General features: G+C 46.1%; 1 protein-coding gene across 3 annotated transcripts; it reads left to right on the top strand.

Annotated features, from left to right (window-relative positions):
* The first annotated feature begins 125 nt into the window (after positions 1–125).
* On the top strand, positions 126–26,130 carry LOC144169905 (uncharacterized). Of its 3 annotated transcripts, none has more exons than XM_077699335.1 (7): positions 126–278; positions 837–1,019; positions 2,559–2,776; positions 3,497–3,636; positions 6,736–7,043; positions 7,668–7,806; positions 22,240–26,130. In XM_077699335.1, the coding sequence occupies exons 2-7, from the start codon at positions 849–851 to the stop codon at positions 22,434–22,436; spliced, it is 1,173 nt and encodes a 390-aa protein (XP_077555461.1). In that variant the 5' UTR covers positions 126–278; positions 837–848; the 3' UTR covers positions 22,437–26,130. The 3 variants fall into 3 exon arrangements, with proteins under 3 accessions (XP_077555461.1, XP_077555459.1, XP_077555460.1); XM_077699333.1 differs by having other exon boundaries at positions 7,608–7,806; XM_077699334.1 differs by lacking the exon at positions 126–278 and adding an exon at positions 343–547 and having other exon boundaries at positions 7,608–7,806.
* The last annotated feature ends 862 nt before the right edge of the window (positions 26,131–26,992 follow it).

The following is a 26,992-nucleotide window of genomic DNA, read 5'->3' as shown; positions in this document are numbered from 1 at the left end:
GCAGACACAAATAAATGCGAACGCAGCGCCGTTTGGCGCCGTTAGCCACCTGTGAGTGTAAAGACCATAAGACAACCGCCACTTTAAGCACTTTATAATTTGAAGCTACAGTTAACCGTAATTCTTGTATTTTATATGTAAACCATCTTAATTATAATCAGTACTATTTTTATTACCAATTAATATGTCGCAGCGGGCTCTTGATTGGGTGCATTAGCAACATTGAAAACTTGGAAGTCGAGCATTTGGTTTGTAAACAGACTTTTACTTCACGCGAGGTGAGTGACCTGCTTCACATTTGTCGATAATTTATCTGGCAATACGTGTACTTCACAGCTCCTCGCCCATGTTAACAAAAACAGCCAACTACCGACAAGCTGTTTCGCAATCGTTGCTTGTGCTGGGAGGCCGAATCGATCGCGCGTTCCGCGCGTCTTAAAACGCGCAGTCATGTGCTTGTAACCGTTATTCGCAACTCTCGTTGACAAGTGCTCTTTCTTTATCTCGCGGAACAGTGTTCTGAACCAAGAAATCTCTGAACGGCGACGTAAGTTGCACAAATACGGGTCACGTTGCTTCAGAGCTACGACATGCATCGTAGGGAACCAAGCTACCGCTCTTTCTCTCTCTCCCTCGGCCTCTTGTTTCTTTCCTTTACCGCGGCGCCCCTCCCAGTTTCTTTGGCATACATTACCTGTTGAATTAGGTGCCTTTTTCAAATTGCGCGGGTTGACTGTTGGAGAAGCGCCATGCACTATATAAAATTGGTGCTCGTGCGTGTGCGGTGCTGTGTTCTCTGTGACGGCTTAGCTAGCGTTCCTTGTTTGTTTTTTCAGTCAGGCGCTACGATGGGCTCCCAGCAGTTCTGCCTGAAGTGGAAAAGCCACTACAGCAACCTCCTCAGTGCCCTCGACCAGCTTCTCTTCAGCGAGTCTTTTACGGATGTCACACTCGCCTGCGAAGGATTCAGTCTCAAGGCCCACAAGGCAGTTCTGTCGGCGTGCAGCCCATTTTTTCAGGTGCCTCTACTTTACTGACGCACTCACAGTTCAGTCAATGTTCCAGTGCAGCCCACGTGCCACTTTTTTGTACAACTAGCTGTAAATACGTGTGAAAGGCGTGACCTTTAAAAGGCTCCTCAGTTCTTAGTGACCTTCTAATGCAAGCTTACCTTAAAGGGGTCTAAGACAATATACAGATCTGGTTCATTTGAAAGGCTGCATTACGATCCTGCAAATTTTAACTCAAACTTCCATTGAAGGGACACTGAAGACAAACTACAAGTTGCTCTAGATCGATAGATTAGCTCGCTGACACCACGAATATACCACTCATATGTGTAGCTGGCCTAAGATAGAAAATAGCAAAAACGTGAGGACAGGTGTCGCCACCGCTGGCTTTACCACGCAACTTACACCGGAAGTGGCTAAAATTGTGTGACAAATATTGGAACAATGTGGCTTCAGACGTAGATAAAGCTCAACTGGAAGTTTTTGTAGTGCCATGTTTGAACGTCGAAGAGCAAAGAGAAAGCTAGGAACAATATCACGAGAGCACAGCCAGTAGATCACGGGGCGACCCCAAATGCCTACAAGTTCATTTTGATTTTGGTACAAATACTTGGTACAATACTCTGCCGGATAACTGTGCGGCCCCTGTACCGTACATTTATTATGACCCTCTGTGTACCTTTTCTGCGCAAAAAAGAAAAGAAAATCACGGGAGCGCTTATTTTGGCTAAAGTCAGTATTTTCTAATGTACGAAGCGTCTCGCGTACGCAACATCCTTCTTCCCGAGCTCCTGCTGGATGGCGCTACTCGTCCAAATGCGGGGCAGTTCTGCTATGCAACGAGGCATGCGTGAGCTCGCTTCTATACGGCTATACATCACCACTTCCTTGCTTGCTTCTCAGAAGGTTTATCGTGACGCAAATGTTGGCTGCTGCAGCTGCTGTTTGTGTCATGAAATCACTGCGAGGGAAATGAGGAAGGGAAATGCGTTGTTTGATTAGCGATTTCTCAGGAATTAAGGCATCTTTCGGTACCGATTTAATGCTAGAATGGCTATGGGAAGCTCAAACTGTAGTTTGAAACCAGCTTGCTGGTTTCCTTCAGTGTCCCTTTAACTAAGCTAAATATCTAGGAAAACAGGTGAAGCAGTGGCAACTCGCCAGCCACTTACTCGCGAGACCTTGTGACGACACCGGGACCTGTTCATGCGATTGGGGGCCAGTGACCAAAGCGACCACCAAGAAACATGGCTGGGCGATTGTAGTGGGGCCTCCAGCTCCGTTTGATCATATCATTTGGATGCTAACAGGCTGTTAACCCACTAGTAACCATGTTTTTAGTACGTTAAGTCAGTGCTGACATACTGTAGCATGAAATTTGAAAGCTATTTAATATTTCTTTTCTTTTACGGTTGGGGGCTGAAATTCAGATGAGTGGGTTTTAAAGTTGAACTGTTTGTGTTCAAATGGAAAAGTTGTATTTTGTCTTTGTGGCCCCTTTAAATGCTCGGCAGGGGACAACTAACACAACACTCTCTTCTCTTTCAGAATTTATTTGCAGAAAACCAATGCCAGCACCCAATAGTCATTCTCAAGGACTTCAAGTTCAACGAGCTGCGAGCTATTGTAGACTTCATGTACCATGGGGAGGTGAACGTATCACGGGAGCAGCTTGCGTCACTTCTGAAAGCTGCAGAGGCGCTCCAGGTCAAGGGCCTCACCGATCTGACTAGCGACACTCCAGAGCTGGTTGAGCAGCTGCCCAGGTTCGTTGGCTCTGTGTCTTTACAATGCTTGGGTGTGAAATCGTCTTTTATGGCCGTGGCAGCAAAGGCTCTTTTGAGCTTTTTCAAAGTAAGAACGGGCATAATGTCTAAAAGATGTACTGTAATACTGTCTACTCCCCAAAAGACTTGATACAAAATACAGGCCGTGCATGTTTATGTCTGCTTCCTTTACACTCTCATGGTAGGTATTTTTGCTACAGCATGCTGCACGCAAATGAAGGCCGATGCATCGTTGTCTGTAGCTATTTCGATTGATTGATTGTAGTGTTTAACACGCCGACGCAACGCAGGCGATGAGGCGCGCTGTAGTGGAGGGCTCCGGATTAATTTTGACCACCTGGGAAACTCGTGGGCGTTTTTGATTTTCGCCTCCATCAGAAAAGCAGCCGCCGCGGCCAGGAATGGAACTTGTGACCTTGTGCTCAGCAGCACAACGCCTTAACCACTGAGCCACCGCGGCGGGTGTCTGTAACTATTTTAGATAACAGGTGTGAAACAGTAATCAATAAAGCATGCATAGTCTTGTCAGGCTCTTGAATTAATTGTTAGGAATTTAGCGTCGGCATGCGGGTGGGGCCCTAGGTATCGGAGAGTGTAAACTGCGCTCTTGCACACTTGGTGTATTAGCACTGCTGGCTGGTGTTCTGGGGAACAGGCATTTCAGGAAGAAGAAAACATGCACTTCTGTTTCATGTCCAGTTTGGCATCCTCGGAGGTGCGGGCGAGCAACATCGTGGACTCAGCGAGCACAACGTTACCCTCAAAGAGACCCGTAAAATCTCCGGCCAGCAGCAAGAGGAAAAGGGTCAGACCAAGACATGTCACGCCTCGAGAGCAAGGTGACAACTGTTCACTTTCATGTCTGGTTTGAGCGAAATTGAAGCTGTATGAACCACTGGGCCCTGTTTCTGTCTTGTGTAATTTGTACTACCATAAAGGTTCAAGAGAACGCCCTACCCAAAATGTCGCCCACCTTCCTTTAGGGGTGAAATAATCAATTTACTTAAAGACCCGGAAGATTGCGCACCCCCTAAAATTGCGCTTGCTTCGACACCTTTGAAAGCCCGGGAAAATGTCTCCGTGAAAATGTCCTGTGGCCATGAACACTGCTGATTTCTCAATTTTAAACAAAAGAGACACAACCTGTCTGGCTTTTTTACTTGATATCGCCGCAGTTTTGGTTGGCGGTGGAGCCACTTTTTTGTAGTTTTTGAACCTGACTCGAAAGTTCGCCCATCCCATATTATCTCTGTGGTTTGGTGGCCGTTCTTTCAGAACTTTTTAGTAGTCCATCACCACAGTTTATAATATCAGCATCAGCCTATTTTATGTTCATTGCTGGATGTAGGTTCCTCCCGTTTGACTTCCAATTGCTTCTATCTTGCACTATCTTAAAGGGTCACTGACACAAAAATTTTGCATCTTGTTTTTTTTATTGCGATAAGTAGCTAGTGACCTATTTATAACCTGTAGAAACCTCATTTGCTTCAGCGTGCGACGGTTGTTTAATTAGAGGCATTTTCAATGCGGCCAGTCGCAGTTTCGGTTTCGGCGAGTGCCGCGAAACGATGGATTTTGTGGATTTTGTGTGACCAAAGCTGACCACGTGACCGTCGGAGGGATATCACAAACCAGAGCCGCTGTACCACTGTCGAATCCGCATCGACGGCAGTTTCTGCGAATGCCCCCACGTACTGATCTCGTGAGGCGCTTAATTAAAAAGCGACCGTGGATGTGACGCAGGCGCTGCGAGTGCAAATGCTACCGCGGCTAAAGAACAACGCGTGACGCTCGAGACGGTGGGTGGCAAGACGCGCGCTGGGAGCAGCCGACCGGTCTGCCTACAGGTCCGCCTACAGATGTATTCTGTATTCGGCTTAGCACTGCGGCGGATATTCGAGAGCCGCTCTCGTAAGCGGTGCAGATGACAATTTTTAATGCAACCCGCCATTGCATCATTAACTCCTTTCTCATGTAAGCCACCATGGTCGGGACTTGGGGACAATTTCGTGCAGCGGTAACAAGCTATCACTCGAGCTACCTGCGCCGGCTTGGGCCACTTCACGGCCTTGGCCGCCGCCTGCACAGCGACCGTGCGGCTAGCTGAGTGGGCTTTTCGTGCCTCCGGCGCGTTTTTGCATCCAATGGTAATAAACAGTAATAGAAATAGAGTGCCTGGAATCGCTGTAGAACTTTGGTCGCGGCCAGCTTCCCGATGAGCTGACGAAATCACGGCGCCTCCGCCACCAACGATCGGGTCGTTCGTTCTCGAGAGCAGAAGCTCCGCCCTCCGGCCCTCCGATTGGAGCGGCGAGCCGGGCGAGCCGGCGAAAAACGCCGGCAGTGCGTAAGCGGCAAACACAAACTCGTGACGTGTTTGGATGTTGTTTATTTACATAGATGTCGATTGCGCGTGGTCCTCTGCTGGCTGCTCGGTTGCGTTTCGCACACTTTAAAATTGATTTTAAATATGTTCTAGGCTGTATTCGCCGCTGATATTTTGCAGGTGATGTATATATGTTCCCACCAATCTATCTCTGAAGTTATCTCGCCTTCAAAATTTTGTGTCAGTGCCCCTTTAAGCCATTCTTTGCAAATTTTCTTTTCTCATCCCTTGATCGAGTTATTTGTCTCCTCGTACTTCTAGTCGTCTCTCTCAGCAGTCAGCTAAATCATGTTTTTTCGTCGACAATGATGTGTTCAGAGCAGGGCCTTAAAACTAAAGATAGCCTGCTGACCAGGGCTGCTACCATTTCACAGACGGCCGTTTCGTTATCTTGTTTATCGCCCACTTTCATAGGTGGCGTTGCAATACTGCTGACGTGCCGGTGTTCACACTTTGCTTCTGGCTGAACTTCTATATCTGCCGTATTTTTATGAGGGTTTCTATTAATCGTTTCCTAAAACGTAAACTATGGCTCGACAAACATGGTCATGTAAGTGACCGGGCCGCTTATGTCAGTTGGTCAGTGTTGTGTTGAACAAGTCCAACGCGTCCGACGGCGGTGTTAGGCAGCGTCAGCCGGCAAAGTGCTGCACTAACTGCTTCGGTGTTTACGGATTTGTTCGTAACTATAATTGTTCACCCCACAATTCTTACTGCTATAAAAGGTATTTGTCTAAATTTAAGCACAGATAGCTCGTTCGACAATCTTATAAGCCCTGCCTAATTTGTGTTTGCTTTTGCCAGGCACAGCCAATCGCACAGCTGGGCTATGACATCATAGGTTCGGTTGCGGGAAATTAGCTGGTGGGTCGCATGGCCATTCCCTTTTTTCCTAATTATGTAGCTTATTCGAGCGAAGTTGGCGTTAAAAGTGGTGTCAGTAGGATTCTAACAAGGCAATCTTTCGAATGAATCAATCCTGTGTTTTGTCTGTATGGCCCCTTTAAGCGTCACCACTTCTATCGTTCTTTCCGCGGCTCATTGGGCCAAGCTAAATTTTTTTCCGAGGCGTCTTATATATGCATATATGCGGTATAAATGCATTCTTTCATAGAACGTGAACAACACACAACAATGTGTGTCCACCGAAGGACAACACGGGCATGGGCACCTACTTTGAAGTCCACCATCATTGGTAGACCAACATTTTGTTGGGTGCTTGCATCTTGGCGATGCAAAATTCGTGGTTAATTCCTCTTTCAGAGAAACTGGTAAAGAATATGGCATTGGGTGTCTTTCTACATGATCGCTTGTTCGTGCAGCACTACAGTCATGTGCTCCTCGTTCCACTAATCGTGAGGAGCGAGATTGGCCACCCCCATCTGCTGTGGGGATATTGTAATTCAATTCCTCTCAGGAATGAGGAATGGGCCAACTATCAATTAGTGAAGAGCATGTCATAATGGCGGTTATGATATGTATGCTTCGACCCCAGTGCGTAGCGCATTTTTTGGTATTACATTACAGCGTTGTGTTGTTGTACCCTGTGCAGAAAGCCAGGTTTCGAGCAACGAGGAAGCGGAGGAAGAGAACTCGAGTGACGGGGAGCGTTCTCCCAAGAGGAGTAGCTGCCCCTCGGAGGCGGTCACCCTGCAGCGAAGCACGCGGCGAAGCAAGGGCGGCAGCAGTTCGTGCTCCGTGCTGGAGAGCTTGCTGTCCACCAAGGAGCTCGGAGGCTGCGACCAGAAGCATCGGCTGCGGCCACGACATGAGGCTGTGGAAGAGGAAGAGGAGGAGGAGGAGAAGGACTTCGAGACATCGCGGTTGCTAGAGCAGGCCCTGGCTACCAAGGGGGAGGAGGTGAGTGGGGCTTTGGCACTTGTGAGGCCTCTGGTTTGACCATTATTAGTGCTCAGAGGGCTGCAGTCGTGGTGTAGTTTATGTTGGTAGAGAAGGTGGCGTGTTGCCCAATTCTTGTTCGCGGGAAACATACATGCACAGGGCAGCACAACCCAGAAGGTTTAATCGGCCAAGGCTTGATACAAACTGCTGATTTAAAGGTATCAATCTGTCTGTTGCAGACAGGCAATCAATTATAATCAGCAATGGCTCTGGCTGAAATTTAAATTCGCAGCACCCCTGTGTGGTCGTCTCAAATTTTTTGCTGTTGCTGAAATTGCAAGACAGGAAAATAATACAGTACTCGAGATACACTACTGCAGTTGGGGTGGGCGTAGAACTGTTGTGTACCTACTTATGGAATGTTTTTCAAATCTTTAGATTAGCATCCTTAGGGAATTGGTAGTTCTCCTTGCATGGAGTTGAGGAGAGGGTGCTTTCACTCATACGGTCTTGCGTCACTTGTAAACTCTGTAGGAGAGTGGGGGACTGCAACGTAGTCGGTCTGTGCTCTTTCTTCTCCAGTCCAGCGCAGCGCTGCTTGACGGAAACTGTCACCAGAAGTTGTTCCCTGCGTCTTCCCAGCTGAGCCTGCTGGCCACGGCTAAGCTGCTCGAAAGTGGCACCGGTGCCAAGCCAGAGGTCGAAGGAGACGCCTCTGCAGTGCTGGCAACTCTGGCGGCATCGGGCGAGAACTCCGGCTCTGGAAGCGGCTCCGGCCAAGGTGCGAGACGGCTGGTGGCACACTTTTTTTGGGGCCAGGCTGTTTAAAAGACAATAGCTGCGCTTTGGCTGCCAGCATTAGCAGAAAACAGCAGACACCTTGAAGTACATAGGGCTCCGCAAGCACAGTGTGAATCATCTACTCCCACGAGAATTTTGTAAATGCGATCTGTATTAACGGGGTTGGCTCATACCAAATGAGTCCGTATTTATGGGCTCTTCTATCCTTGTCTGCCGAGCTCTTTGCAGTGTTACATGTCAGGACTACTTCAGTATTGTTGTGGCGCTGTAAATGGCATGAGCTACTCAAAGGGACACTAATGGGCGGGAACAAGTTGGCCTGTATGGATAGATTACGGTGCTGAGAACCTAAATGCACCATTCTTGCAACCAGCAGTTGTTTAAGGCGGAAAATGCCAGAAACATGAAAACGGGTGTCGACGCCCCGTACACTTTTGGGTACTACGTTTGGTGACATCACAAATGTTGTGAACGGCAAGAGCTCATTGGAGAAGCACCTATAAATGTTTTCCTCAAATTAACAGTGCCTAATTGGTTGAGCACATGAAATATAAATGTGAATCAAATTTTTCCATGAGCCGATGTAATTTAAAAAACACAGGCTACAGCTCTTATACACTGCGAGGTAGGCTGCTTCCCTCACGCTTCAGAGTTGGCCATCATGCTTTCTGTTTCGTTTTGGAAAAGCGTTGGTGCACAATAAGCAAAATCCATAACCTACTACGGTGAATGCCCGAGCTTTTGCAAGCAATATCTTCGGCAGGAAGTGGCAAAAGAAACAAGATGTTCTGCAAATGGTTAAGAGACCCACCTGAGCTTCTAACTCGTCCTTCTAACTCGTCCTCTACGCGCTTATGTTGCTATCGGTAAAGCGTGCCCGCACCCGGTTTGTACCTCATCACCTGTGAAAGGTTAGGGTACCTACTGCAGGGGATTGTCCGACCGATCCAAACTGGTGCTTTTCCATTCGCTGCGAGCCGCTGTTGATAAATAATCTGTAAATCGTGTGTGCGTAGCTCTACCCTTGTTATGTCTGGGCTGGGTAAAGCCTCGGCTACGAGGACTATTTGAAATGGATGCGGGAAGCGAGTGTGTATTTCACGCGCGGTTGGCACGTCGCTGAGAGAGAAGAGAATATGAGATGGACGTCATCCCCAGACCAAATGAGATGAAGGGCGGTCGCGCTTGCATGTTATTTGAAACTGCGCTTGTTGCTGCTTCGTTCGCGGCCAGCCTGATGGGGTCTGGGTGTCTGGTGTAGGCGGGCACGCCGGCCGGCCGCTGGAGTGGTGAAAAGCATTTCTTGTTTCGTCGGTGCCCAATAATAAAAGTGAAAGCCAGCCTCCTTGGTCAAAGAAGCGTTCTTGGGGATCAGCCATGGCTCAGTGATGTAAAAGCTACCATTGCCAGCGCTACAAAACGTATGATCTTTCAGTTAAGGGGGCACATGGGCCTTTGATCGAAAACTTTATTTTTGCAGCTATGATGATAAAAATTGGTGAACATATGTAGTTTTTCATTTTGATTGTAGATATAAAATTTGTTTTTGTGTAGAACAGCTACATTCCAATTTACAGTGTAGACCATTTATAACGTAACCACTTACAGTTGAACCTCGTTATAAGAGACACTGATGTAAGAGACAAATGGGTATAAGAGACACTATTCACCCACATGGTTGGCTGCCCTATCTCTCCCATTAAATCGACCTCTTTTATAAAAGACATCGGATGTAGAAGATTTGTTTATAAGGGACAAGTTATCCTTGAAGTTTAATCAATAATCTCGCTTGTAACAGACATTTTAACTTCAGACACAGTGCCACCAGTCTTCCATCCTGAAAGCACAGGTGGACAACAGACACCTGCAGTCGCTATTTATTATAACTTCAGCAAACACAAAGTGGTTCAGTCAGCTATGAAATGACAATGAGAAGCCCTGCCAATGAAAATGCAACTTACAGATGTGGTTGAAGCTTACTGCCGTCCATTGAATGGAGCGCGATCACACATGCGGGCTCTCCCACTCGCGTAGCTCCCAATCAAGAAGCAGTGCAGATGTTGAGTCCTGCAAGCGTAATGAATAGCCTGAGCACACAGCGGAAGAAGCTGTGCGCTCTGGCTATTGATCAGGCTTGTGAACTCAACATCTACGATTCATCTTCCACAAACAAGGAAAGGAAAAAAAAGCTTCTAGAATTGGTTGTAAAAAACAGTGTAAATACAGTCATGAAGCAAACAAAGTTTCATAAATGCTTGGGCCAAACATTAATTAGAATGAATCTTTTTCAACATGCTGTAGCGTTCTTTTGAGCTTATTTGAGTCATACGGTGCCCACATTGAACTATGGGTTGATCAGTTGGTAAAAACATGGCACCCTGCTTATAAGAGACATCTTATATAAGAGACAGAAACTGCTCCCCGGTACGTGTCTCTTATAAAGGGGTTCAACTGTATAGTGCGGGACCGGATATAACGTGGGTTTTTGCGACCACCGGATTGCCTCCCATAGAACTCAATGCATAAGCATACCGCTTAAGATGCGGTTGGTTGAAGCACAATACCGTTTATAGTGCGGTTTTTCGGCGGGTCTGCTGATCGACCGGCGCAGCTGAGGCATCGTTTTAGGGTAGCAAAAGAAAAAAGAAATGATGAAATCGGCCATCTGACGCAGCGTGCACCCCTTGCCCTCCTCTAACGTAGACACCCAAAGAAAAAAAAAATAGGCACCCTTTAGTTCGAGCGTACCTGATAACCACAACTGACCTTGCTTGATGCACTTCGGAAGATAGCGACAGACTCCCCATCCGCGCGCGGCAAGTTTATTTTATTAATCGTGAACCGCATGGCCCGTTTTCGTGCACGAATCGTGCACATCGGCATTGCGCGTGAGTTTTTTTTTTTTTTCGTGCTCGTATTGACGATTCCGTGCTCGCGGTGGCTTCTTCGCGTGGCAGTGGGAGGAGCCTGACGACTTGCACCAATGGGGAGACGCGTACCTAATGGCGGGAGATTCGAAGCGCTCCGAGCCGGCTAGCCGCGCCAGAGATGTTTAGGCTTACCACCGCGGTATTTTTTGATGGGCGCTTTCACAAGCAGCGTGGATGGCTGTTTATATTCCACTTTTCGCCCACATTATTAGCTCTTTTCTTGCATGAGCATCTTCGCTTGCGCCCCGTGTGGCATTTCAGCGAGCGGTTAGAAGCGGTCGCTGGAACTTACTGGAACTGCCTGCACCGCTTCACGGCCAGTGCCGACGCCATGTTGCCGCCTCATACCACACCGCCCACACGACGCCAGTTGTATCCGCGCTGGCGTGCACTGCACGTTTTCGCGATACCAAATCTACCACGCGGTTCACGCTTTAGAACGTTGTTGCAGATACGCCACCGCTCTTTCCCTTTCCGAACATTCGAGCCGCGCGAAGCCGAAGATTTCCACCACCAGTACATTGTGCTGATAAGCAGCCGCCTCACAGAACAGGCCGCCTTCGGCATTGTGAACACATGGTGGGGTAAAAAAAAAAAAATCCCGCTGGCGTTCTTATCACGTCTTGCGGCATCTGTTCATAGACGCTAAAAACGCAGTCATGGTCTTTCAAAACAAACACAACGGAAGTTAAAGCCGCGCTCGCCGTTTGTGAGACTGCGCTTTTTCCCTGCAGCAGCGGCTGATGTTAAAAATAATACGAAATGTAGACCGTGCCTTCGTTTTTAAGTGCTGTGCGTTTGAGTGATGATAAATATAGGTTGACTTGAGAGATAGGGGGCGATGTGGTTGAATTCGCGCGTGTTTTGGTTATAGTGCGGTATCGCTTATAGTGCGGATTTTTGCGGCTCCCGCGACATACGTTATAAGCGGTCTACACTGTATTATGGTTTTTATATTTGACATTTTTTCCATCTTTTGTAAAAAAACTGCTAGAGTGATGCAGCCGAACCTGGTGCCAGTGAACTGTGCACAAATCAAGGAGTGCAAGAAGACTAACGGTATCATTCTATCTGGTCTGTAGCAGAAGTTATGACCGTTTGAAGCTTGGGCTTGGAAGGCAAAACCGTTTTTTCTGGTTCCCACCTTACCAGCATACTCCCCATAGAAACAAGGCATTAAAAACCCTGATTATACAATGCTTGGGTGCAAGTGGTCCGCTTTACATGACGGACGCTGGCGGGTATAAACCGGCGTTTTTCCCACCTTTTACGCCGCCTCCTGTCGACTTTTATTTCTGAACTCCCATTTGATGCTGCTTAATGTGCAAAGGTAAACAGTGCGCTGCTGGCCCGACCACTTGCTGGATAGACTAAAGGCACATTCCCACTTGTGACACTGCATGTCGCGCGATGTCGCAAAGCGGTGAGTCAGCTGTCGCTTGCAGGGGTGAGACAGCTGCGCATATTGCGCACTTTTGATACAAATCTGCTTTCCTGCGCCAGGCTGCTCCAAAAGCTTGAAAATTGCAAAAACTGCGCCAAAACTTCTCCAAAGCAGTCTGAGAGCCAAGGATTTTAACGCTCCCGCCAGTTTCAGTGGGGAAAAATGCTTACCGACGGCATAATTTTCCAGCACCCCCAAGGTGATCCTGTTTGTAAAGGTTTAATTGATTGATCATACAATAAAACACCCGCATAAAATTGTCCCTAAGATAGTTTTTTCGAAGGTCACCATGTCGGGTTGCACATGTTATATTCTGTGAGTTTTTTTAAGTTTTCCCATGGAAAACAATTGCAAAGCCCTGTAAAAAAATACGTATGTGTACTCAGGCAACAAACTACTGGTGAAAATTGATGAAAAAACGGCAATTTTGGGAGCGCCGTATATCCAGAACGACATTACTGGGCGCCGCCATCTTGGTGTGGTGAGTATTGGAAAACATGGCCGTCGGGCGAAGCAGTTGCACGTGGTTCAGGCAGAGTGCTCTTCGCCGATTTCTACTGTGGTTTTGGTTATGGGGGTGGCTGGGTTTTCATTTAGTTGTTTGATCTGGTGAGGGAAGTTGCATGACTCGAAGAACGGGAGTTCATCAAAAACAACGTGATGCCCGTGAATTCGCCGTGTTTCGGCCTCGAGTGAGAGGCACGGTGCGTGCTTGAAGTGAAATTTCGGACTAATTGCGGTGTTATAATAAAACGCCGAGTTATTGCTGCCTTTGACAGCAAGCTTGCGAGTGGCGGAAATGAGACGATCGACACTGCAGAAGTGGCGGCGCAGGCTACATTGCCGCAAAATGTTCAAGCAGTGGCCGATAGCGGGACGGGCTATTATTGCACGCTAGTAATAATGGTTTATCTATCCGAAGTGAAATTTAATGCCAAGAGGGAGGTGGCTAAACATACCAACGTTATTCAAATTGCGATCGTAGTGAATGCGCACCTTGGGGATTGAAATGGGAGGGCTGGTGGGGTGCGAAGATTGTCACCTCGCTTTGCGCAACTTTTGCCATGCCTCTACAATTGTGTGTAAAGCCGAGTCTGCGATTACAAAAATAATAATTTCAGCATTCACATGATAATGAAAATGCCTTACGATTGCTTAGTTTTTCGATTCGATGTTTTCAACGGCGCTCCATGCTATCTATGCATAGAGCCTAAGAATTTAAAAATGGTTTGTGAAAAGGTAGTACAGTTCGTACCTTGTGATACTCTAGTAGAAAAAACTTCATTGAAAGGCTGTTTCAGTGTTATGTACGTTCAAAACCCATTAAAAAGTGCACTCCCCCCCCCCCCCCCCCCCCCGAGTTGTCAAAAATTTGATTTTTAGGCTCCTAAGGTGACGTAATAAATGTCATCATTCTGCTCCAACTCAAGGTTCTTCTGCTCCAAAATCGAGATTTCGCTGCTCCAAAAACTGCTCCCAAATCTAATTCAGCTGTCTCACCCCTGCGCTTGTCATCGCTTCCGATTGCTCTTGGACTGAAATGCTTCGTCGCGCAATGACATCACAAAAACGGATAGCCAATCATGGCCGTGGAGTTGGCTGATGTAGCTGGAAACGAATCGTTTGTTTACATCCGGCATCCTAAACGGTGGCCGGCCGGCCTGCTGAGATGGGCCCGCGGGCCCGGCAAGCAACGTCCCGTGCACTTGGGTTTTTTGGTCAGTGTCTTCAGCGTACACATGTACGAATCAACGAACAATGTGGGACTCATCGGTGTAGAGAAAGGTGTTTGTATTTCAAAAGCAAGTAATCTTCGTATATACGCCTCGAGCGCGGCCTGTAGGGGCGCCACTGAAATCCCCCTAGCGGCTCGTTTCGAAAGCAGGCGCGGGAGTCCCCGGCCCGCTCCCCCCTGTCACCGTTGCTTTTGGGGCTCGTTCAAGACAGCGATTTACCGTTTGCCCGCGTTCGAAGTACCGAATAACATGGAGCAGGCACTCTGTTTGCAAGTGGGGTGTGTTCACGAGAGTATAAACGTTTATGACGCGATCTTAGTGAGATCTATATGAGCGCCGGGCGTGTCACAGGCGGGCGTCCCGAAGCCAGCATTTGCATGCAGCTGATTGCAATTCCGCTAACCTGAAATTTAGTGGTAGTGTCTCCGTAAGCAGTGTTTTCTCCGAGTGTCATGTTGCGGCCATACACACTATGATGTAAATCGACTTTGTGCACTTACAAAATTCAGCGGAGCACTCATACCTGACAGCACGCAAGGTACGCCTGCCAATATCACATATCAGATATTGATCAGTACCATGAACAAGCCAATGCGGTATAAATTTCACAAACATTGTACCAAAGAAGTACGATGGATAAATGCAAAATTACACTCCGTAGTCAGCACACGACGACAAATTTAATGCTGGGTCGTCTTGTCCCGAGGTGAGCGCTCGCAAAGATTCATCTGTTATATTTATCCTCCACGAGAAGCGCAAAGATGGTCTTATAGAGTAATCCGCGTCCGTGACCAAACTCTTCTTCGAAACATCGTCATATGACACAGGTAGACTGCAGAATCTAGCATAAACCGAAATCAGAGACCCTTATCAGATACGACACTCTTCCAACGAGCCCGTGTGTACGAGATTTCGGCGCACGTTAAGGATCTCCAGGTGGTCAAAATTAATCCGGAGCCCTCCACTACGGCGTGCCTCATCGTCTCCGTTGCGTCGGCGCGTTAAACCCTGCAATAAATCAATCAACTATTCCAACGACACCTCGTATCGCTTGTGAACTGCCTACCCTGTATTCTTCAAAAAATGCGTCCGCCGAGTGGTCAGCCGTTCTTTGAAGGCGAAAAACAAACGAAAAGTGAACACACAGCTTGTGTGTGTGATTACTAAAACGTTCATTCGTTGATTTCGCTCCGCATTTGTAAACAACGATAGTTGAGCGTCCTCCTCCTCATCCCCCCCCCCCCCCCCCCCCCCCCCAATGTCTAGCGAAATATCAGTGCATTTCGCATCTAGTTGGTCTGGTGAATACTACCTTGCTCAAACAAACGTCTTTAGCATTTCAGAAGCTGCACTCAGTTTTCTTTTTTAATTCCCGTACGACTATTCTATTTATTCCTGACTTGCAGACCATTCATTTTCCCGTGATTTCATTAACATATACTTTGGTTTTTACTATAAGGCATGAGTGGGCACATATCTGACAATGCACAGCCTTTGAGTGTGCTTAACATTTTCGCGTGGCTTATATTCCCATAAAAGGCACAAGTTTTTGTCAGCTATTGGGTTATCACATCCCCGAAACATATTTTTCTACGACGTGCATATTCAAAGCAAAGCCGCATTTGTTGTCTGCGCTGCAAAACGAACCAACCTCTTACAGTGCCAATATCAGGTCTAAACGAGGCGACAATAAACAGAATTCACTTGTGCTGACGTGTTCCAAGGTGACAGCGGTGATATGCTGCCGCCGTCACCGACGCCCGCAAGAGCGGCCAAGAAACGCGCAGAACCGCCTCCCCGGGTAGCTCTTGTTGGCGTTAGAGCACTCTACCAAGACGCACCTGTTTTTTTTAAGTGCCCTAAACGTGCAGTTGGCTTACAGATGTCACCATAACAAGTTGTTTAGTGCGCGGAAAGGCAAAGAGAAGCGAAAGAGAACCAAAACACTGTATGACCACCTATCAGCCACGCAGCCCTAATCCCGCAAACGCCGCGGAGAATCGGCGGCAGGCGGCGCAGCGATCGCGAATCTCGAGGCGTATAGCCAGATGGATAGCGGGACGGTAGGCTGACTTGCAGCCTTTTCGTACCTCTATTGGCGAGTAGTAAACACCGTGGAGTTCGAAGGCACCAGAACTTCTGCGTCTGTGAAAAGAAGCGAACCTTGCGGGCTGGGGTACTAGTGTTGTAGTGTGAAAGCAAACGTATAATTCTTCCTGCAATAATATGTTGAAAAGAGTCTGCTCGAGTTCGTTGTTTTTGACTCCTCCTGCAACCCGCAATACTTTCGGCACTGTTCCAGGTTAGAAGAATGTGTTCTAGAGTGATTTCTACCTGTTTTTGCCGCGCTCATGTAACAATTTTTTTTTACTGCTAATGCTGGAAGCACCAAGGAAATCGTACAGGTCGCGTAGCAGCTCCGCTAAACGCAGTCCCATCATTGCTCATCGCAAGATTGAACACCGCCTCGACGTGACACGCACGTCACGCCGTCATGCGACGTGCCAGAGTCGCAAGTGGGAATTTGCCTTTAAGCAAGCAGACAGGTGCCTTTAACGGCCCCACAAGGCAGCAGAGTGCCAACGCACCAACCGCAAAAAGTCAAAGTCCAGGTGGCCGGCGAACCACCAATTCGAAACTCTCCTCGAGCCAACAAATGTGAGCACATATGTGATGCCCCACGGTAATGGTCGCTTCGTTCCTTTTTTTCCCGCCTTTTTCCTTCCATTGCCACCTCGTACTATCATTAATTTTGTTTCCCTTTCTGTCGCTACTAGGTTGCGGCCTTGGCAGTTTAACGCTCTCGCCTTTTCCTCTCTCAATTTGCTCGGCCATGTCGGCCTTCCCATCTTATCCCGTGTACGTGAGGCGCAGTGCTGGCGGGCTATGGCTTAGCACAGATGGTGCAGGGGGTGCACAAAATATATTTTTTTAGACACTTGCGATTTCAGTTAGGGGATCACGAATTGCGCGGGAACACGGTATATATAGTAATCTAAATAAGTTCTTAGCCTACCTGTCGTGTGAGGCCGTCTACTATGGTGGCATTTACCTGCACCCTAATCCTACGACACCTCATTCATACGACACTTTCACCCGGTCCATTGAAAGCCGTATTATTGGGGTTCCACTGTATTTTGTAGAGACTGTCTGGCGGCCTCATTCCCATCAGCCGCGCTGGCTGGTTTCTTGGGGCCGGGGACATGGAACGGCGCCAAGGCGATAGATATTGGCACTGGCACTTGAGCAGCAATGTCAAACTTCTATCAGAGGTTGAAGAGCCACTGCAGGGGCTGTAAGGCTGGTTGTTGCTCATAGATGGAAATGGTGGCAACCAATGGGCGTCAGGGTTTTTATGCCTACGCAAGGTGAACGTCATGTTGGCTTTTGTCCTCAGGCGGCAGTGACCAACCACCGGGTCATTGACTGTGAGATATGGCCGGCGAATCCACATCTGTAACAGATAGGTGTTGTCCTGGTAGTAGGCATCCTGTACACACGTACAGTCCCCCAAATGTCCCCTAAATTCCCACAGATATCTCACTTCTAGCGAGTGCATTCGTTAGGCGGAAAGCGTTCGCAGATGTATGGTCGTGCAGCTGACCGCTGCGCTAGTTCGCCCAGTGCAAAAATTACTTCCTGCAGCTTGGTTTTACGCTATGATAAAAGTTTCAGTTGATTTTAGTCCCTTAGTATCTATATTAACTTCGCTGACTCTTCTCCCGCCTTCAATTGGACTTTTTTCTACTAGTGTACCAGTCAACGAAGCATCGCATGTGCGCTTGTGTGGAGGTGGCTTAGTTTCAAGTGAACGAACGAATTGCGACGACCCCTGGCAACTGATCGGCAAACCATGCAGTGGCGCAGTGAAGCCAAGCCATCTTGTTTTGATGTCATACGAACACCATAGGAAATCGGCAAGGGGGATTCAGAGAGGAGCACAGCATTTTTTAATTGACTTTTCTACTGAATGAAGTCGCATAAATGCAGCGAGGGGGGACTAAACATGCTCTAGAGACTCCAGACTACAATTTACACTAGTAATCCCGCAATGTTTACCAATCACTTCAATGTCCCTTTACATGCCCAACTTTTTCGTCTTCTGGCATTCTAGTATCAACTGCCCGGCACTACTTCAGTATATCCCTTATGTAACACCCCTGTCACACGGCAAATCTAATGTCATTCAAACTGAATGACATTAGCTGTAAATGACATTCAGCTCGGCCGTGCGGGTCTACACGGCGGAACAAATGTCATTTGATTGTGATAGCGCTGACGATTAGCGAGCTCGCAAAACCGCAAAATTACATTTCAAGCGCATCTAGAATATTTTCACACTTAATATGTAAAAAAAAAAAAAAAAGTAACAAAGGAATATTTTTAAATAAAAACAAGAAAACCACCGATTTAGGTGACATCAGTAGACATCACAAGCTGAGACAAGTCTGCAAAAAATCTGGATTAGGGTAGCGCGTGCACTGGGGACGAGATTTTCTTTTTTGTTAGTACTTGCTGGTCTTTCTTTATAGAACAACAATACAAAAAAGAAAATATAAGTTTACTGACAGTTTTTAGAAACAGTATTCTTTGGTTTGTTACTGAATTTTCCTGTCTAGGGACGCGCTACTGCTGTCGAGACTACTCATTTGGCCACTAACCGAGGTCCGGGATTTCAGTTAGCCGCTAAATGTCATTCGCCTCAAATGTCATTCGGTAATCTCGTGTAGCGCCGAACTAATGACGTTTAGAGCGAATGACATTTGCTGTAAATGTCATTAGATCTGCCGTGTGACAGGGATATTGTGCTGGATACGTATGTGCCTACAGTATACTCAGGTGAATTGGCCTGGGACGACCACAATAAGTCTAAAGTAACTGAGGTTAATAGCAATTTGCAAAAATTGTCTGCTTGGCAAATCTAATGTCTGCTTGGCTGTCTTCCTTTTCGCTATTGAATTTCCAAAGCACTTCCTAATTTCCTTGATGCATAAATCCGATGTCGTCAACGTTTCCTCTTGGTTTTCAAACCACATCAGTGCTATCTCAGCCCAGAAAAGCACGATGTTCATGAGTCGCACCGCAGCATTTATATTTATATTTGCCCACAGTTATATTTGCTTTTTTATTCATAATGCGTGGGCCATTCATCCACCGGCCTTCCCTGCAAATTTCCCCGTGCCCCAATGGTGGTGCCAGATGCTTGTCAAGGTCACCTTACCTTCAGTCATAGCCATGGTTGCTCGGATAGGCGAGAGGCCAGCAAGGCGACAGCTTCGGCGAAGATGCAGCGATTCTATTGTACACTGCGGACTACCCCACACCTTCCATCGAGCGATTAAGGGGTGAGGCAAGGTTTATTCACAGGCCTTGGCTGGGGATCACCGGAAAGCGTGGAATGCGAGCCTTCAGCCCATCAAAAGCGCTTCGTTCTCCCGTTTGTTGTCCAGGCTGCTGGCGGGGAAGATTTGCCTATTAAGCATCCCATACCATTTACAGTGCCACAACATTAATGAAGTAGTCCTTCCGTGTAACAGCGCTGAGGAAGGCGGCGATGCACTGGCTCGGGACGAGGACTGGCGGGGCCGTGACGCGTCACAAAAAGAACTTGGTTTAAAGCTTTAATCAACAAAGGTGCGTCACTGCAGGCGCTCCACTTCTTGATCGATGGTAGGGCAGGGACATCTGTTGCGCAGGCAACACTGTTCTCCTGTAATTACTGCAGCAGGATACGTAAACTGTAAAACGACTAAACATTTCGTATGCGTGGATTGTCGCATCTGGATTCATAAACATTTCGCTGTCGAGTCTGATAGATTAGTATCGACCCCGGCTCCCTTCTGTATGCATTGTTCATAAAGGTACAGGTATTTTTGTTTGTTTGTGACTGACCGCCTGGTGCACTGTAGCCACATTGGCCACAGCTCACTACAAGTGGTATTAAAATTCAAATTTATTCAGAAAAATGCTGAAGTGTGCATACATTGAGTAGCTTATCTCTTTCGTTACCGCGGGAAATTGACCAATTTTGAAGGGTCTGACAAAACATTTTTTTGTGCTATACATATTGGTTAGGCACACATTGCAGTGACATACAATCCAGATTATTCCACGCGCTTTCCAACGACACCAGTTTTATTAATGTTTTCCTAAATAATGATTCCGAAAAAAAATTATCGAATTCGAAATTTTTGTCCGCGCGTCGAAGAAAAAAGAAAAAAGTAAGTTGTGTATAATAAACCACATGTAGTAAAAAAAAATTAGAATATACATTTTGTAGGTAGACATTTCAAAAACCTGTCCTAGAAAAAAAATTGAGTTGCGCAGTACAATTTGTCAGATATAAAAGAAAATGTTAGCCCATGTGGTGCCCATGCCATGTGGTGAAGCCCAACCTCTATTTCAAGTTTTGCTATTTTGGATAGTTCTCTAGAGGAAATCTGGTGGTTTGACATTATTAAAGGCCCAAATTAGCCTCCACGGGATGTAAAAACACCTTGTCAATGATTATGACCGGCACAATATTGAAGGCAAGCAAGCGACGTGAAAAAATCCGCTTGGAGTTGAGAACCAAACTCTTTGGTGGATGCTTGTTGACGTTCTGATGATCGCTCATCAGTCAGAACTTTCATTTGCGTTTTATTATCATGTTCTGACTCACTATGGTAGCCCTGCTTGCAGGAATAAGGTACGATGCGCTAGAATCATGCCCAGCAAGCTTTCACCAAGCCGCCGTCGGGCTGTGAAGCGAGTTCAACTCTACGAGCCTACTACATTGCAGCGCCACCTAACACTTTCGAAAAGAAACAAATACAAGCCTGTTGGAGACTTTGTCAGAATAAACAGTACTACTAAGAAGCGACACTAGACTTCCGGAAATACCTTGTATGAAACCGAAACTGGCCGGTGAACAGCTGGCGGTGTTCAAGGCCAATTGGAAGCGTTCTCCTCGTCTGAACTGATACCCGACGACTTGGTGTTATCGTTTGACTTTCAGCGGAAGCTCTTATCGGAGAAGCAAGGCGTAGATAAAGTGGAAGCGCGAGCGGCGTGCTTGTTTTGAGGAGCAGTAGCGGGCAACGGAGGCGCCATGGCAAATGAGCTTGTAGTTGGGTAACTGCGTAGTAGCGCCAAATATGAATTTCGCAATGCGAAAATGAAACCGAAACTGCTGGAAACTGGTTGAAAATGTCAGGCACACTTGCTAGACATGCGGGGGATCATCAGAAATAAGCTTTGGGAGAATAAAGCTGCCCTTTGTCCGAACCAAAGATCATTAGTGAATAGCTGGGGCCATTTTCAAGTAATTATCACCTCTCAACGCTGTCGGATTACAAAGCTGACCCCATTATTTAATATTTGACTTGCCAGGAGCCTTTTGACAAAAAAAAATATTATGATAATGCAGCCTAACCACGATCTGCATCCTTTTTTCTCAAGTGCAGCAGCCACGCCCCCTTCGTCAAAAACATGCGCACCTCAGCTCGCAAAAAACGCCGCCAAAAATCTCAATGTCGCCGGAGCGGGAAAATTTAAACTGATTCTAAAAGGGCAATGCCTAGACTAATCACTGGCTGCATTAGGTATACGAGAAACGACTACAACATGTCGAAATAGGCAATATAAATCATCGATCACCGGTGATCGATTTGAATAGGCGTGGTAACGAAAGAGTTATACAGAGGAAGTCCCAAGGTTGAAGATAACAAGTAGTGAGTGCAATAAAAACATGAGCAAGTGCATCAGGCATTATGCAATATCAATATAAAAAAACGTTGAGCATTGGGATATTATAAGTATTACAATACACAACCGTGGTTTAAAGGAAAAAGGAGCCTTTCCTCGACAGAAAGAGTGAGAGGGAAGAAAAATGTCGCACAAGTAATATGCTCGCTCGGGTTTCTGGGAGACAGTGGTTAGTGACTAGGAACACTTTCACCTTCCTTTTGAAGTGCTGACGTGGACTAGCTTCTTTAAGTTACAAATATTTCCAGAAAACAATAGCGGAGAAAGGTAAGTTAAATTTACCGTAATTAGTCCTCATTTTAGGCAGCAGCAAGATAATTAGTTCTTACTTTGGGTATATGACAGTACATTTTCGTGTTATCTTCCCTGGCTTTGGAGCCAGTGACTCCAAACTTACATTTTTCTGCAGTCATTTAAAATTACAAGCATTATCTTAAAAGCGTTGCAGACTGGTGACTAATTTACGTGCATTACAGTCAGATCAAATCTAAAGGAACATAGACACGCACGCAGGGGCCAGAAATTTTTGACGTCATTTAACATTTCTAACATCGCAGGGACCCCGCACTCGCTGTTCCCTGCCCGGGGCGGCCGCAACTCTGGCTGGACAGAGGAGCAGATGCAGCGTGCCCTGAGCGCCGTCTTCGCCGAGGGTGTACCTATGACAGCTGCCGCTCGACGCTTTGGCATTCCCAAGACCACCCTGCTCTACCGGCTTCAGAACTCCCTCTCCCGGGGATCGCCCAAGACCTGAGGGGGAACGAGCCCCTCCCACTCGTGGCTGCCACTCCTTTCTTTTTTTTTTCCCTCCTCTTTCTATCCTTCTTTCGTTCCATTTCCTTCAAGAGGCTCTTTATTTGTCCATGCGCTACATTTTGCTGTTTTTGCTGCTCCGTGATTCTGTGTTAAGGCTGACTAGTAGCAGTTGGTGTGACGCTTGTGATTGTGGCCCAAATCTATCCTGGCACCAAGTGTGAAGCCTACACATTTGCGATCATTAAAAGTCAACATGCGGGATGTGAGGAGCAAAGTTGTACTGAAACGTCGGTCCTAGCTTTGCTGGCAATGCGAACTCCTTTATGCTTTGAACCACCCTTGCGGGGTATGATTTTTCTAGTTGAAGGGATGAGCAGCGTAGCAGCAAAACTTTTTTTTCGAGAGAAACGTTTGTGCTTGTACTGCACCCAGCATACACTCGAAGGACCCTGTACCTGGACCGATCTCACTGGGGATGCTTATGCTGTGGAAGCATGCAGATCAAAATCAAGCGAAGAAAGGTACTTCAGTCTGTTTTGACCGAGATAATGTCATTGCGGCTCTTCAGGATTCCTGCTGATGTAGATTTTCCAGCAAGGAGCAAGGCAGCTTGTGTGTTAGTTTATGTATTAGTTTACACGCCGCTGCGATTGGGTATGCTATAGACCCCATTTCAGTTCCCAGTTGTTAAAGTGCTCCTTGAGAGCGGCTGCATTTACAATGCTCCAGTCAGCATCAGTTGTGTGGCTTTGACTAATGGAGTTCTAGCATCAGGGATACCAGTGTGCGTTTCGTCCATCAAATGGGAAAGGCACATATGGTATCTTCTCCAGAACAGAACTGCCGCAAAATTACAAAATGAAGGTTACCGTAACTGTCATGTGAGCTTCTGTGTTCAGTTATGTTGGAAAGATATGGAGATGAGGAACTGTGCTACTCGCATGTTGGGTCGATGAGAATGTTAATGTTACTGTCCCCAAAGTTATGCTGAAGCAGCTTTTCGATGCGTTTCCTCACTAATGCAGAACAATGTCATTGTTGGGCCTAGACAAAACTTGACCTTTCTACTTTGTTCTACCAGAACACCGTAGCTGAATTGTGCATGAGTTTGCCAGTCTCATTCAAAATTTTGCAGTGAAAAAAAGGTTAAACAACCCTTATTTTTTACTCTGGTAAAGCTTCTTGGGGGGGGGGGGGGGGGGTGCAAGTTACAAATGTGAACATTCATGTAACTGCTCCTGACATTTATAAGTGCCAAAAAACGAGAGAAAACTGCCAAGGGATGCAATTCTAGTTATGCCATGCAGCGTTCAACATGAACAGAAATCTTTGCAAATTACTACCGCTTTAGTTACACTACAAGAACTATTTTTTTCCTTCGCTACTGAAGCTGCTGAACAGTTGAACCAGTTAGAGCTATGTGTTTGTTATTTAGTCATTTTGTTAACATAGGTAACTGGAGTTACTACAGGAGGCAGAGTCAAATTTAGGCAAGCTGTGGTGTGTGAGAAGGAGCCACTAATGTGTCCAAGAAGGATTCTATAGTTGCTAAAGCTGTTTTATTTTGCTCGAGCTGCGAAGCAGTGCACAGAATTTGCAAATTTACAGCTTGGTGTTTGAGGCACTAGTCACTGTTATTGTGGGACTCGTTAGTCATAGATGTTTTTGTAAGGACTTGTATGTGGTGCAGACTAGCTGCACAGGCTTTCGAGCTCTTTTGAATTCCATGTGGTGATTCGTAAATTAAAAAAAATTTCATGTTAAACTGCTAGCTGATTTGTTCACATTCGGGCATCCCATTGGTTTATTTTGTTACTTTATCTTAACAAGCAATAGCCTATTGTTGTCTTGTGTGGTACAACGAATAATTGTAATGGCACATAACAGTGCTTCGTTACTTTCTAGAAGGGGCAGTAGCTAGCTGTTTTCCTTTCTTTCTTTTTTATGTGTGGTAGGAATCGAACCAGTATTGTCACCAGACATACTTAGCAGAATGAACTGGAAAAAAAAAAAAAGAATCGTGTAGAATTACAGACATAAACAAGATAGAGAGCGAGACTGACTATTTTGGCAAGACTCTGTAGGCTGGGAGTGAGGACTGGCTGCAGTATAAATAATAAAGCTGAACGCAACATCGCTGCCTAAAAAAACAAATTCCTAACATGCAGTCAGTTGCCATATTGACATACGGTCACAATGCTAAACTGCTGCTGTATCCTTTTATGGCAACAGTTTCAATACAACGAGGTATTTCCAATACGAGTTTCCTCCTTTACGAGCTTCCCAGCATGCTGTCGATTTGAGCACGACTTGCTGTCACTGCGCTTTGAGTGCGGTTGCCCTAATTCTTTGATAACTCTAGGAGCTGCTTGCTCAAGACATTGGCACACCTGCTGGATCACATACCATAAATAGTTATGTGCCTCACGGCTCACAGATTGGGAAGCGGAAGCCCTGTGGTGTCATTTGAAATGAAAACAAGCCCCAAAAGAGTGAGATTTGAGCACTTAACCCATCCTTCTCTCCTTTACAAACTGTGCACTTGAGTTAGTATATTTTGCAGTTACAGTAAAACCTTGTTACAAGAGACACTTGGTTACAAGAGACATTCGAATGAAAACGGTTTGGTTGGTTTTCCTGTGTTTGCCGCATTAGCAACATCACATACAAGAGACCTTGGTTACAAGAGACATGTTTGCCGGGTCCCGTGAGTTTCTCTTGCAGCGAGGTTTTACTGCATGTCGCTTCTGTTTGGCCACTGTGGCAGCCGCCCCCCCATCCCTTCCCCAATGAAAAATGAAGTCTGAGAGTATGGATGGTCCTGGATGCAAATAATGCGGATCTTTGTCCTGCAGGTTTCTGCGATGTGAGTTTCGCATAATTATGCTGTGTAAATACATTACGTAGTGCGTAACGTGGCACTTTCTTTTTGCCTGTCTAGTCGCTTGAACAGTCAGTTTGTTGCTAGCCCCAGTGGATGTCGTACTGATGTGAAACCAATACATTGAGCTGTGTTCTTTCCATTGCAACGTAGAAGGCAATTGATTTGCTGTTTCGCTATGCCAATGCCAAAGCTGTCACAAGAGTGTGTGACTGTTTGTGTCCTGTGTGCCCATCATTAGCCAGGCTCAGTGTACTGGTAAGAGCTGAATGAAAATATTGTGTACTTAATATAATTATGGTCTCCATTATGACTGTCACAAGATTTACTGCTGCAAGAAACTATAGAGGAAAGAGCACCGTTTATTTACAGAGAAAATTGAGTTGCTTTATTTTTTAGTCTACCTTTTATAGGATTTTACGTTCCATGTACATTTCCTAGTCACGGTTTGTTACAAGCGTTGAGAATTGCGTTTTTGTTTAGTGCATATCTTTATCAAATTTGATCATAGTGGCAACCTTTCTACAATGTGGCTTTCCACTTGGCCTGGCGTATGGTACAGGACCGAATGTGTGTATTTCTACCTTTAATCGTGCCCCCACATCTGTGGGCTAAGTAGACGCAAGCATTTTTTCCTCGAGAATTTTTAATGGCGCGATCTTAACTTTACTACTCTGGAGCAAGGCGCCACGGTTTTTGGACGGTGTCATTTCTTGGTGGACATGTATTCTTTGACAGGAGTGCGTGTTTCTGTGTGTTGTCAAGCATTTCTTACCGCCGGTGTCATAAATAAACTACTGCCGTATTTGCATTGATGTGTCGTGGTCTGAGCATGCGAACTGCTTGGGAAGCAGCATCCCTCATAATAAAAATACATGTTAATAAAAATAGTATCGGTTAATAAAATGCACAAAGACCAGCGTATTGCACAGTGGTCAGGCCCCTCATCTTCTGTGAATTGACAAACAACTGTAGGTGGCAATGGCTTGCCATTTTGCATGCTAGCTGGGGGCGTTGAAAAAGTTTAGAAGGTGAGATGGGATTGGGAGTAGAGGCTAGCTTGTAGACAATTTTGGTTTGTGCAGGCAAAAGCAAAATATGCAAAGGGTTCTTCATTGATTTTCGTGTTTGCATGTTAGCTGTTTTCACTTTCATTTTCATGCAAAATGTTTTCCCACCGCGTAAAATTGTAGTTAGACAAAAGCTTCCCTTTTTTGGGGGGGGCCAACCGCTGATGACTGGCCGATCCTGTTAATGGGTATTTGTAGGGTTGTTCATGTTTGGGTTTTATATATTTTTTTGAAATTGGGAGGCGAAAATCGAATGCTTTCTTTAAAACTGATAATCGAGGAGAAATCGGGTTTTGTAAAGCCATTCCGAAATTTGTTTTCTTTGGAGGGTTAAATCTTTATATCATTTTATTTAGTTTATTTTATCAGAAGGTACCCCAAGCTTCTTAACTCTTACGCGTTAAAATTGGTGTTTGTTTCAACCTGGTAACTGCGCGGACATCTAAGTTTTCTAGCGAGTACTCGGCAGAATTTGGCGTTTGTTTGGAAATGAACCAGTAATGACGACAGTAAAGAGAATTGATAACGTCTAAGAAATGAATGAAACATTTTGTTTACGAAAAGCTGGTCATCGATATTTTACACATCATTGTTTACATCATT

Source organism: Haemaphysalis longicornis, unplaced genomic scaffold (assembly GCF_048455015.1).
Source record: "Haemaphysalis longicornis isolate Haplotype H1 unplaced genomic scaffold, Haemaphysalis longicornis Haplotype H1 scaffold_2, whole genome shotgun sequence".
NCBI lineage: Eukaryota > Metazoa > Arthropoda > Arachnida > Ixodida > Ixodidae > Haemaphysalis > Haemaphysalis longicornis.
The sequence above is the reverse complement of the archived record's forward strand: the minus strand, read 5'-3'. Positions and strand labels throughout refer to the sequence as shown.

Excerpts from the sequence above, each read along its gene's own strand:
- LOC144169905 (XM_077699333.1), top strand. The coding sequence starts at position 849 with ATGGGCTCCCAGCAGTTCTGCCTGAAGTGGAAAAGCCACTACAGCAAC. Across the intron at positions 1,020-2,558 it reads CGTGCAGCCCATTTTTTCAG|AATTTATTTGCAGAAAACCA; the intron begins GTGCCTCTACTT and ends CTTCTCTTTCAG. Across the intron at positions 7,807-22,239 it reads TGGAAGCGGCTCCGGCCAAG|GGACCCCGCACTCGCTGTTC; the intron begins GTGCGAGACGGC and ends CTAACATCGCAG.